We start from the raw sequence: 13,646 nt of genomic DNA, 5'->3' as shown, positions 1-13,646 counted from the left end.
TTTTTCAAAATCAAAACCATCGTATTGGCTTTTATATTACTGAGATTAAGCATTCAGGAATTTGAAGTTAAGAACTAATAGTTAATTTGATTTACTTCAATGGAAAAGTGACTGCATTGATTTTCATGAAGAATACAGAATCTTATATTCTGCTACTGAAATATACCTTAGTTTTGTCCCAATAGATCAATAACTATCAAATTAATCATTTATCTTTTTTTCTTTTGAGGAAGATTAGCCCTGAGCTAACTACTGCCAGTCCTCCTCTTTTTTGCTGAGGAAGCCTGGCCCTGAGCTAACATCCACGTCCATCTTCCTCTTCTTTATACGTGGGATGCCTACCACAGCACGGCTTTTGCCAAGTGGTGCCATGTCCACACCTGGGATCCAAACTGGCAAAGCCCGGGCCACTGAGAAGCAGAACATGTGAACTTAACCGCTGTGCCACCTGGCCGGCCCCAATCACCAATTAATTTTTAAGTGAGGTATTATAAAATAATATTTTTGCATTATATACATGCTTTAAGTTCTTTCCCTTGTTTTTCTCACACGGTGAGAATCTTTCTTAAGTAGGGTTTGAAAGCGGCAATGGTTTGTGCCGTGCTAGTTTAATTCACTCCCCAGATGTTAATGTGATTAAATTAAAAGAAAGACTGGTGAATTTCAGAGAGGATGGACGTCACAGGAAGAGAAGCAGAGCATCGTGGAATAGAACATGCACCTCCGCTCCACTTCATCCCACTTCATTCTTCCTAAGTTATAAAGCTGTAATACAACGAATCTATGGTATCTGTTTAATAAACATTACTAAGTTTTCAAGGGTGCTTGTTGTGAATAAGGACAAAAATCACCAGTTTATGAAGGTTTTCTTCCACTCTATTGCCTCAGAAAGAGGCTTCTGGCTTTCACCTCTTGCTTTCTGTCAGCTTCTTCACGTATTTAAAGAAAGAGTTGAGTTTGTCAGATTCATTTGTCTTGAGTGGGCACAAGAGCATCACAGCGCTGGGGGTGGGGGGCAGGCGGGCAGCAAAAGGATCAGACACAGGCATTAGGGCTGCCGGGGTGGGGCGGGGGTGTGAAAAAATAAATTTTGCAGAGTGTCCAGAAGAACTACAACGAAAGAGGAGAGTTCTGACAGGAGAATAGAGAGATTTCAAGTATTGCTAAGGACTGTGTGTTCTCTTCTTGTTCACCAAGAACTATAATTAAAGAGCAACGTGTTTTGAAACTACTTTTTGCTTTATGTACTGTGGTTTCTCCCACAGCCTTTCAACTAGAACACGGAGAACGTACTTTAAAAAGCTTAGTTTCTGTTGGTTTACTTATTGGTATAAAAAACTTACTACAGTAACTTAGAATTATCAATTGAGATAAAACAACACTTTCTGTTGAAGTGTTCGCACAATTTTCTACAACTTTCAATGATTTTCTTTTATATGTGTAACTTTAGATTGGAATACTTCAAATTTACTTTGGTATATTACAAAATTAACACACTTTCCTCCCACCCCTGTATGCAAGCCCCTTTTCAATATCTCTCCTTCTCTTCCCAGTGGGGTGGAGTATATTTCTTCAAACCTTATCTTGCCTGTGAGATTTGCTTTAGGAAATGGCATATCAGCAAATGTAAGGCAAGCAGAAGTTTGAAAAGTTTGTCATCTCTTGCTGCTGGGAACTTTCCACCATGACTAGCCTACTGAAGGAACAGAAACGCAGTGTGGAGCAGCCCCAGCCTTCCCAACCATCCAGCTAAGGCCCACACACCTGAGCGAGGCCATCCTGGGCCTCTGCCCCAGCCAAACTTGCCCAGGTCAGAACTGCCCAAGAAATCCGCAAAGTCGCAAGCAGATAAATAACTGCTTGAAGCAACTAAGTTTTGGGGGGCAGTTTCTTATGCAGCACAAGCTAACTGATGCACTTACTTCCTTTTTATCTTTATTAAAGATGGCTTAACATGTGCTCTCAGAGGAGTGCCCCAGGAAGCATGTGAGCCAAGGGAAAATTTATCCCCACCTTTACATTTTCTTCTTTATCTCAGAAACTTAATCCAGTCATGGATAACAGAGGTACTACCATCTTGACAACAAGAATAGAGGACACGCCACGTTCTCAAGTCCTTAAAACCCAAGCAACACGAGTACCTGATGGTCTTTCCCTGGTCTGCCTCTATGATCCACGTGCAGTGGAGGTTGTTGTCGTAGGGGGCTGGGTAGCCAGGAGACAGGATGCGCCCTGAAGTGGCCGCGTGGATCTGACCACCACACTCAGCTGCAAGAGGGACAGAGACAGCAGGAAGTTTACTCCAGGTGCCATGGGTCTCTGTGTAACTACTTTAAAAATAAAAACCATCATGTCTGCGCTATATACACAGGAAAAAAATCACACACATCTATCTGCCTCCATCATTTCTTTCCTTCACTTGTTCCCTGATGGAAGGGCGTTATTGTCTATGTAACTAAAGCTGAGAGTATAAAACAACAAAACTCTCGTGTTATTATTCTAATAATAATTCTGTGCCTATAGTCTCAATAAAATAGAACTAGGAAATCTGCCTTTCAGACCTGAAAAAAATAACACACACACATCTTAGGAATACGTAAAAACCCACGATGGAGAGAGCGTGGTAGAAATCCTACCCTTTTCCAGAAAAATTCAGCCCAGAGCCATGGAGCTCAGGCTCTCGGGCATGAATGATGCTGCACAGTAATCGAAGCCACTTCCCAACTCACCTACACAGGAAGGCAGTGGCTTGTCCCACACCCTCCGGTCGCCGCTCAGACAGGTCAGCGTGTTGCTGCCGTGCATGGCGTACCCTGGGTTACAACTGTACAGGACCATAGTGTCAGTGAAGTGGCCTTCATCGCGGATCCTGTAGCCATAGTTAGGGATTCCGGGGTCCTCACATTTTACAAGGTCGAAACCTAAGAGAAAGGAGGGGAAAGAATGAGCAGAAGTAACAGCAGAATGTGTGCTAGTGTCAAAATCACAATGAAATAGACTAGGCTGGCAAAGGGTCCTTGAAGTGTAGGAAAGAAACAAAGATTGCGTTATAAAAAGGGGAAAACAAATGTGGGTCTTGATTGGGTTTATTTGTCAACTATTTATCGTTTATTGAGGTTTGATCACTTTACTGGTTCTGATCTATTTATATTTTTAAGGGGAATCTTTGTTCCAAAGAGAATTGTCATCTGCTGAGCTGTGTCTCCAGCCAGCATGCGGGATTCTCCAGGAAGCCTCAAAGCTTCCGTGGACTAAACTGTAAGCCTGTGCTGTCTCCATGGTTCCTCTCTGTCACCGCTGGGCACCTTCCAGAAGGAGAGGTCACCCATCAATGCCAACAGGGTACTTTTCAGGGTCTCTATCAGCAGAGCTCACTTGAGCCCATCGTCAAGAACCACCCACCTTCATGCCAACTTCCTCTAAGACTCCAAGATCATAAGCTTCATGGGACATTAAGAAGTTGTTCCTGCTCACAGAAGACAGGGGCTGGTGCGTTACCCCCTGCCACCCTCCTGCGGCACACAGTTAGGAGGCTCCTGAGTAACTCCACACACAGCACAAACTCCAAGAATGAATCATCACAATGACTTCGTCAACCCCAGCTCTTAAGCTCAAAGAAATAGATGATGGAAATGAAGATTTAGCTTCTGCAGGATGGAGAGCTGTATGCTGCTTTGACGGGAGGCAATATTTTAAGGCCATCTGTGAAGGAAGTCCTACACTAACATATTTCTCTCTTTGCATCACAATGCAAATATTGACCATTTAAAAAAGTAGAACTGGGTACTAGCGGTGCCACCTGGGCTGTTTACATCTCTTTCCACCGGACTTTGACTTCTTCCCTTTCTTAAAATAGATACTGAATGTCTGAATTTTGCTAAGTCTGCCTGTCAAACTTGCACTTTGAGATGGCTTCCATTGAGGAAAATAAATCCTTAAGTTCACAGTACCACGTAACCCTGATGATCGCAACATAATCCAGATGGAGTTCTGCAACTTTGTACAGGGAGAGAAAAGAGCACATATTTGATAATTTATACTCAGCTGCTAAGAAAAGTTTCATTCTTACAAGTTTCTATCTACCAAGTATAGGTCTTTATGAACTGTGACTTACAATAACTCTGATCTATTTAAGAAATGTAAATAATTTTAATTCAAGATGGCCAGAAGGAAAGAACACAAAACTATATCAATTCTTGTGGCTGGCCCCATGGAGCAGCGGTTGGGTTTAGTGAGCTCCACTCCAGCAGCCTGTATTTGCAGGTTCAGATCCCAGGCACAGACCTACACCACTCATCAGCCATGCTGGGGCAGCAACTCACATATAAAGTGGAGGAAGACTGGCACAGATGTTGGCTCAGGGCTAATCTTCCTCAGCAAAAAAAAAAAAAATATATCAATTCTAGTGCAAAACAAAATGATATTTTAAATCACCACAAATGGGAAGTCAGAATTAAGAGAAAGGACCCCACTTACACATAGTTTCAGGACTCGGGGGAATATTTGACTTCCCTAGCCTGACCACATGCTGCCAAGACCGTAGGGGAAACAGTCAGAATGAAGTTGTTGAATTCATGTATGACAAACAACTGTGGTCACACGCCTTGCAAAACGCCTTACAGATTATTTAGCCTTAGCTTCTCCTTTTACAGGAGAAAAATGAAACTGAAGCCTTTGTTGTTCTTGTTTTACTTGGTTTTGGGGTTGGAAGGGAGAGCCTCTGAGCAGTGTCTTAAAGCACAGGAACAGGGAGCACACCCACTGACCCAGCCCAGGATGACCAGCGAGGTGTCGATGGTTTTCACTGGCCACACTTGGAGTACGGCTCCACTAACAATAATAAACAGTGATTCAAAATGTTTCACTATTCTGAATTCAAATTAGGTATCTGAATATCAAATGCCAGTGTAACATAAAATTGGAAACATGCAGTAGACAAACAAAATCCAGGTGTAAAAATTCTGAACAGGGGCCAGTCCCGTGGCCAAGTGGTTGGGTTTGTGCACTCTGCTTCCATGGCCCAGGGTTTCTCCAGTTCAGATCCTGGGCGTGGACCTAGCACCAATCATCAGGCCATGCTGAGGTGGCATCCCACATAGCACAACCAGAAGGACCTACAACTAAAAATATACATCTATGTACTACTGGGGGGCTTTGGGAAGAAGAAGAAGAAAAAAAAAAGAAGATTGGCTACAGATGTTAGCTCAGGTGCCAATTAAAAAAAAAAAAATGAACAAAAGAGTCAACATCCGTCCCCATTGTTTGGACCGTTAGAACCAGATCCTGGTAAACTAAACATCTGTAGGAGAGATGACCGCCTCAAATGCTAACAGGGCCATGTGTGGCCATCACTGAAGAGCGAGGCCTGTGCATGACAGCTGCCCAGTGATGACCTGCTGTCCTGCTGAAATTCATACTGTGTGTGATCCCAGTTTCCCATTTTTTAAGGAGCACCAGAAATCTGGATTTTTCTTTCTTTTTATTTTTTTGAGGAAGATTAGCCCTGAGCTAACTGCTGCCAATCCTCCTCTGTTGCTGAGGAAGACTGGCCCTGAGCCAACATCCATGCCCATCTTCCTCTACTTTATATGTGGGATGCCTGCTACAGCATGGCTTGGTAAGCAGTGCCACGTCCACACCTGGGATCCGAACTGGCAAACCCCAGCCGCCAAAGCAGAAGGTGCGCACTGTGCCACTGGGCCAGCCCCTGGATGTTTTAATTTTATAAAAGTACTTGTTGAATGAATAAATATTTAAAAAGTGGAGAGTTTTAAATATAAAAGTGGAGATTAGGTTGTTAAAGCTTGATGTAAACAACACTGAAAGAATTAGATGATTTATCTGCATTTAGCAGAGGTGGTAATGAGACTTAGGATGGGGAAAAGCTGGCCTATTCCACCTGATTCTCATAAACGAAGCTCTGAAACGCACATGGCTGCTGAGGACGGTGAGGGCCTGGACGAAGAAATGGTCCAGCCAACACGTCCAAGACCTTTCATGCTGGCGATAAGTTATTTCCTGGTTACACAGAAGACTTTTGTCATAAAAGATTGTCCTCGCTGGAGATTGATGGCTGTGTTGATAAAGCAACGGCATTGATTTTCCTGTGTCACTTATGCACAGCCTCATTAGCTCATAGTCATCGGCTCCACAGATGGCTCAGGGATATTAATGCTTAGGTGTTCTTCAGATCATCCCTCTTTGTTCAAAGGGCATTGCTTTTAAGGTCTTCAATGTAATACATAACCCAAGTTCTAAAATCCAAAAATACATGTATATTAAACGTAGCTTTGAAGAAACATCTTCCTTTGCCTCAAAACTTGCACTAAAACCTTTTCAGAAGAAGGATTAAAAAACAAGCTGGGGCTAGCTGTAGTGGTTAAATTCATGCACTCTGCTTTGGTGGCCCTGGGTTCACAGTTTTGGATCTTGAGTGTGGTCCTACACACCGCTCTTTAAGCCACGCTCTGACAGCGTCCCACATACAAAATAGAGGAAGACTGGCACAGATGTTAGCTCAGTGACAATCTTCCTCAAGCAAAATGAGGAAGATTGGCAACAGACATTAGCTCAGGGCCAATCTTCCTTACCAAAAAAGTAAATAAATAAATTTAAAAAAATAAAAAACAAACAAGCAAACAAATAGAGAAGCACCAACAAAAATGTGTACTAAACCTTATTTGGCTTGAATTTCTTAGAGAAATATCTGTCTAATTGATTTTTCTATCACTCAGTCTCAAAAGCTGTCTTTTTTTTAACAGTATCATGTCATGAAGACGAGTTAAGCCAAGTTATTTATGATAGACTAGTTACTCTTTCCACTACAGCTGTGCTTTTTTTCTTGTGATGCCTTCTATTGTTTTTTCAAAAGATCATTTAAATCCTCGATGGCATTATGAAATTTATTAGTATTCTGTAAAAGTCCTACCCTTGATTTCTAAGTTTCTGAAGCCCCGAGGCCTACCCAATGCCATTATCTGAAATGTATTCTCCTTCCCTGTCAGAAAGCTGAAAAGTGTTTGGATGTTCCAGAATTCAGTTTTCCAAATTTCAATCCACTGAGGAGAGCTTTGTTCGCTCAAAGCTTCTCACATGATTTAATAATTCATACACAGTTACAGGTGGATCATAGACGCTTGTACCCAGAGGAAGCATTGAAAGTAGCATTGACCAACATCTTGAAAGGACTAGGGAAACATCTCTAGAAACCCAAGATTTCTCTTCCAATTTGACTCTTGGACTCTCAGTCTCTCCACGTGCACCAGATATGTAACCCACTCTGCTGTTTCTCTCCCCACAAATTGATGAGATTCATTTCAGTTGAGTTTTGCTCGCTATGTGGTTAAGGAGGAATATTATCCGTGTCTCCTAAAAGTTTCCACACTGCTTTTAAACATTGGTAAAATAAGTTGAACTGATGGATAACAGCAGAATTTTGAAATGGCAGTATAAAATTCTATGATGTTGATTCTACGTCTATTTCAGGAATGCATTTTCCTACAGTTTATTAAAAATATCTCCAAAACTCGTAACATTTTATACTTAGATCTACAAAGATATTCCTCAAAGAAGAGGTATTTCCATTTAATTTAAATCTAAAAGACTTTAGAATAATCAGTCTTAGGATTGCTAAAGAATGATGACTTAAAAACATAGAGAGGTTACCCTTTTCTATCTTAAAGCCAACAGCCTGCAAGTAATCAGTGTGCAAATACTGACTCTATATTTTCTTTATGCTATAGAACCTTTAAAAAAGATTAAATCGAGTTATTTGTATCAATGTATTAGCCATTAAGAGTTGCAATTATTGCTTGACTCTATTCAGTAATTCCATTTCTTTCTGGTTTTCAGTTATTCCTGCTTAAGTCATATAAGCAGCAAAGATACTTTCAACAAATGTCAGGCTGATGAAAATTATTACTTCATATCTTTTGCAGTAATTGCCCAGTCTTAATAGCTTTAAGGATTAAATCCTTTATCTCTTTAACATCTAACAAAATATTGGTGTTATGAGAGACTTCCATCTAAGGCTTAGGTATCTGGACCAGTTCTTATCTTCCACATGAATCACTAGTGTGCAGAGAGAAGCTGCTCCAGATCTCATCCATCGTGTGCGTCCAGGGTGGACCAGAAGGAGGGCAGTGATGGGAGCTCTTCAGCCTCAATCTAAGCGACTCTTGAGCAGGTGCCTTCACACTCAGCTGAGCTCTGAGAACACAACTGTCATTGACAAATCTCTGATATCTTCTCTATCGACAACTGAACAAACTTCAAACGCTTACAGAAACCTATTATCTCATAACTTTACCTAAGATTTATTTCAATTTGGATAATGTACTTTTTGGTAAAGATTTCCTTAGTAACCTAAGAAAGGTTGCCATGTGCAAAAAAAAAAAAAACAGTCACAGAAAAACAGTGCTTTCACATTTGCATTCAGTAAAAAGGAGAGCCACCCTGAACACTTTAATATTCTCTACCAACTCTCTTTATCTGCAGTCATCTAGAAAGGAGGGTAGTTCAAGAGGAGATCACTGCTAAACTTATTTTTATGGTTCATTTGAGAAGTAAAGTTCATTAATAGTGGATTTCCTGAAATGTTAATCAACCTGTGTTTTTAAACACAACCCTCATTATTCAAGAACGAAACTCTGAGTGAGGTGTGTGTGTTTGATTTTTAAATTATTACCTGTTAAATTATACATCTATTTGTATTTTAGCTATAGCTGTCATTGTTTTCAAATCGATTTTTTTGGTCAGCTACAGTTTTTTTCATTTAATCCATTTCTTTTCCTCATATGTTGTTTTATTATTGTTGCTCTTATTTTACTATTATGTGAGCAGCCCTTATGGAAAGATGCTTTGAATTTCTCAAAAACAGCATCAGGCAACAGGATGGTGATAATGTTTAAACAGAAAAGTGAACTTCTGAGTTCCAGACTGGAACATCGAAAGCCTGTAAAAGTCTAGAATGAAACTCAGATAACCAAAGAAATCACTTATTTTTCTGGACCATCTTGATTTTCATCAAATAAGTTACTAAGATATCATAAAGCAAGGTCATCACAGCTCAGGATTCCAGCAGTCGATCTTGAAATAGTTTGTAAACTAAATATATTACTATATAAATCCAAACAAAACTTTAATGTTGAATACACTCTGTTCTTGCACACAGCTACCCCATGATTCAGATTGTTACTATCAGTTCTGAGAAGTCTCTTGAAAGAATTCAGATCACCCACCTTCTCACGGATCTATAATGCCACACACTCACTTGTCCGTGTTGAGGGTATTTGAAGCTGAGTGTTGGGCAACTAGGAGCAAGATCAAGATCAGGCACCTACATGAGGGCTTGGAAATGGATGGGCTGAAGCTGTTTTACTCCGAATCAGTTTTTAAACACATCCACTTGGGGAATACGGTTCTAACTCACACACTGTGGTAAGAACTTATAATCAGTGCAGTGTCTAAACTTTCAAATCGTATTTATTATCTCTTCTGAGGCAGGGACTTAGGTACTGTGAATAGAACTGATTTAAATGAGTCTCCCATCTCCCAAGGTCTAGTTAATTACACAGGTAGGAAAACAAATATTTTTAAAACAATCTGATAAATGCTACAGTAAAGGTTCCTGTGAAGATTGAGAGACACAAAAGCAAGCAGGAGGGGTGCAGCACAGCTCTGTAGAGGGGGTAAAATTTGAGTTGGTCTAGAAGGATAGTAGGCATTTGGTCATTATAAAACCAGAGGAGAACACTCCAGATAAAGTCTACAAATGCATGGGAATTTGGAAGAAATCTGAGGTCCTGAGAGTGCAGAACCATTTCAGGTGGCATTTGCACTTGCTGGAGCTTTGTTTTAAGCATGTGGCGGTGGAGTGGGGATAGGATTGAAGGGGAGACAGGTGAAGCTACAGGCAAGAATGGAAAGGATGGATTAGCCTTCAGCCCCAGGGAGTTGAGACCTATTCAGTATGCAGTGGGGTGGAGAGAAACAAAGGTGTTTGCACATGGAATTGACACAAATATCTTTGCATTTCAGAAACACAATAAGTAGCAAAATGGAATATGGATTGGACTGAGAAAAAAAGCAGAAAAACTGAAAAGGTATTTATTTAGTGTGAAAAATTAGGCTGTAGTAGTGGGATATGGGATAGTGGATGAGGTAAGATTATGTGCGTGTATGAAGCACACCACCATTTCATCACGCAGATGGAGCTTGAGAGACAAGTGGAGGCAGCAGAGAGACGGTCTGTGATGAGGAGAGAAGACAGAGAAGGAACAGAACTCATGTGAGAGGAGTAGGGGAGAGAACAGAAGCATCATCAACTCATAATACTAGTGTCGCCTCATTACAGATCCAGTGCAGTAATCCAGGAAAACAAGAAAATCCTTTATCGACAACGTCTTCTCTGAAATAATTAAAACTAAACATGCTTTGAACATTCTGGGGGCATGGAACAAGAAAATATCAGGCCTTACAAAGCATCCTGTCCAACGGAGAACCAAGACATAGTAACAATAGCAACAGATTGTACTGAGTACCCAACCAATAGAAATGTGGATAAGTAAAATTTGGGTCAACATCGACACATTCATAACATACGCACATGCCTATTCTCTGTTGTTCTGGGTCTCTATTTTCTTATAGATTTCTTATTTCTTACCAATTATTTCTGTATTTTGTTGTATTCGCTTCTTTTTATATTGTTGGTATATAGTAGGAGGAACACAGAATACTTTTTTAAAATAGGAACTTCTATAAACTTTTGTAAGGATGATTTCTATCATATAGAATGAGACTACAGTTATCTGGTTAATATTAACATTTGTCTGGCAATGGTACTCTATATGTTCAGATTATCCATGTCTTTTATACACTTTATTTCTAAGCAAAAAACATTTTTTGCTTAGAACAGTTTTTTTGCTTAAAACAGTTTTTTGACATAAAAAATTGTTACTCTAATTTTAAATGTAAGCTATTAATATTATTTTCCTAAAATCTATTTTTAATTATGATTTCTACCTGATGATGAAGCTAGTAATTTATATATAGTAGCTTAGTCTATTAATATTTCATTTTATTGAAAAAATATAGAAAGAGTAAAATTTCCTAGTACAATGTCTTCCTTTTTTGACCCGATATATTAACGGGCATTAAAGTGAAAAAGAAAAAAGGTGATTTAAATAATCCAGTTGAGAATATATATCTGGAATATATTATTATCCTAACTAGAGCATTATTTCACTAATTAAATCATTTAGTTAACATGTATTTGTAAAGTGCCTACTGTGTTTCAGATATTTTGTTAGATGTTGAAAATATAAAATTAATCTCAGTCCTGGCCCACCAGGAGCTCACAATCTGTATAGGAACAAAAATAACATACAATAGCTAACACCATACATCTTAAAGGGACATCCATTCATTATTCAACACACACTTCTGAAGCACCTAATATACAGTATGTCTCACATGATGCTGGATGGTATTTCAACACACAGGCAGAGCCTTGCCCTTTGGGGCTCAGGGCTTAATTGCAAGCACTGTTACTACACCAATAAGTGCTTAAGAGAACAGAATGAACAAACATGTTCGTTTCAGGTGGCAATGGGAAGAGTTCACCCAGCTGGCGTCTCCCTTACGTCCTTTCGCAGGGTTTCTGTGAAAGCAGGATGCTAGTACAGGGCAACCCATTTATAGGCAGCCACACAGTACAAAATATGGCTGCTTCTAAATGAGCCACCTGGACTTTCCAAGGGGCGCACAGGTGGCCGCAAATAACACGTCATGCTTGCTTGTGGATGCTTCTTTCAGTTTTACACATGAAAACAAACAAACATGCATACATATATATATTTACAGGAAGGGACATCCAGAAGTACAATGAAATGAGTTCAGCAAACCATATATAGCATTTAACCATGTAGAATATAATTTGATTCTTTTAAGAATGTATTGCAAGACGGAAGGTAGTTTTTATTTTTCTTCTATGCAGCATAATTTACGAAGTAACTTCCTCTCTTTAAATGTATGTTTGTTTGTCTAGGAATAATATGTCTAAAAAAAATAAAACTCAAGATGCTTTTATTTTAAACTCTGACTACCCACTAATTGTTTAAAATACCTTGACTATTCCAAGCTTCTGATTTAACTATTGTTAAATTAACTATTAATTTAATAACTAGTTAACTATTAACTAACTAGTTAACTACTTAACTGGTTAACTATTGTTGATTCTTTCAAATTTGGCCATAGGAGTTTGATGTCCTGAAAAATCTCTATGGCCAAATGCACAGGTAAGAAGAACTGACAATCCTTTACAATATATACTTATCTAATTTAATATAGTTACATAAAAACAGGTAGAAATTAATTCAATCTAATTAAAACTAGATTGAATACAGATTTTGATAGTTTGAGAAAATAAGTATCAATATAGAGCCAACATCTAGACAAAGTGGCAAGTGAAAGACTCTACCATTGTATCTATCACAAATACCATAATTGAAATACATTTCAATTATATTGCAACACAATGACATATTTTTTAAATACCAAGACACATTTTCAACAACGATTTTTTTAAAGAAACTTGAGCATTCCTACCAAGTGAATTATACAATTATTTTCAATGGTAGAAACATTTCAGATTTTTTTTTTTTACCATCTTGCTTAAGAAAAACTAGATCCACTAAATGAAAATGGTGGGGAAAATGTGTGGAGGGAAATTAGGAAGACAAATGAGTTATTTTTAAAGCATTTATTAGTGGTATAGGCTTCTCAGCATATAATTTTAATTTCTATCATTTAAAATTCAATGATGTTTGTTTGCATTTATATGAAAATATCCAGAATGACAACACATTAAAATTTTTTCTTTTGCTTTAATAGAGAAATGCAAGCTGCGACTAATTTGCTGTTTTTACCCAGCGATCTCAAGTGTCTGCTACTTTCTTAGGACGCACATGAATGGACTGGGCACTGGATTCAGATGTGTGTTTCCATGAAGATGATCATGAACGTGGGACAGAATTTACAGACACACACTCACTGCCATGAAGGCACTGGGTACTTTTGTCTATGCTATCTCCTTTAGTCCTGAAAATAATTGTAGAAAATAGAAAATTAGGATCCTAAGCAAGACATACTGGAGAGTTTTGTCACAGTCGAAATAAAATGTGGCAGCCAGAGAAAGTCAGGCTCCTCTTAGTAGCACGCAGGCCAAGCAGTTTAAGACAAAAAATGCTCAGGCTCTGGTTCAGGGAGGCAGAAGGCAAACTGAGTGAGCCGAGGCAGGAGGAAGTGAAGAAGTGAGCTGAATGAGAAACAAGCCTTGAAAGGAGAGGATTCCTGGCACAGAGTGGGTTCTCTTTGAAGGGGCCCCTCTCCCTCCTCCAGTCTAGTCTTGAGGGGAACTTCCCGTCTCGACTCCTCAGCTACTCTCACCGGGAACAGCAATATGGGAACCAACGAAGACGCGCTCTGACAAACTACGTAAGAGATAGTGTTATGCATCTCCTCATTTGCTAAGGAAGATTCTCTTGATTTTGCCAAAAAGGTAATAAATAATGAATGGAAATCATTTTGAAAAGCCCCATGGGGGATTTAATTCTTCTTTGCTCATAAAATAACTGTTACATTTTCTT

General features: G+C 39.2%; 1 protein-coding gene across 2 annotated transcripts in view; it reads right to left on the bottom strand.

Annotated features, from left to right (window-relative positions):
* Window positions 1-13,646, bottom strand: part of CSMD1 (CUB and Sushi multiple domains 1) — a 1,833,881-nt gene that overhangs the window by 302,163 nt on the left and 1,518,072 nt on the right. For both annotated transcript variants that reach the window (XM_023630572.2, XM_023630573.2), the window contains exons 24-25: window positions 2,730-2,921; window positions 2,142-2,268 (exon numbers count right to left, since the gene is read on the bottom strand). In XM_023630572.2, coding sequence (XP_023486340.1) covers window positions 2,142-2,268; window positions 2,730-2,921 — 319 coding nt within the window. The remainder of the gene's footprint in view (window positions 1-2,141; window positions 2,269-2,729; window positions 2,922-13,646) is intronic.

Source organism: Equus caballus, chromosome 27 (assembly GCF_041296265.1).
Source record: "Equus caballus isolate H_3958 breed thoroughbred chromosome 27, TB-T2T, whole genome shotgun sequence".
Lineage (NCBI taxonomy): Eukaryota > Metazoa > Chordata > Mammalia > Perissodactyla > Equidae > Equus > Equus caballus.
Note: the sequence above shows the minus strand (reverse complement) of the source record. Positions and strands in the feature narration are given on the sequence as shown.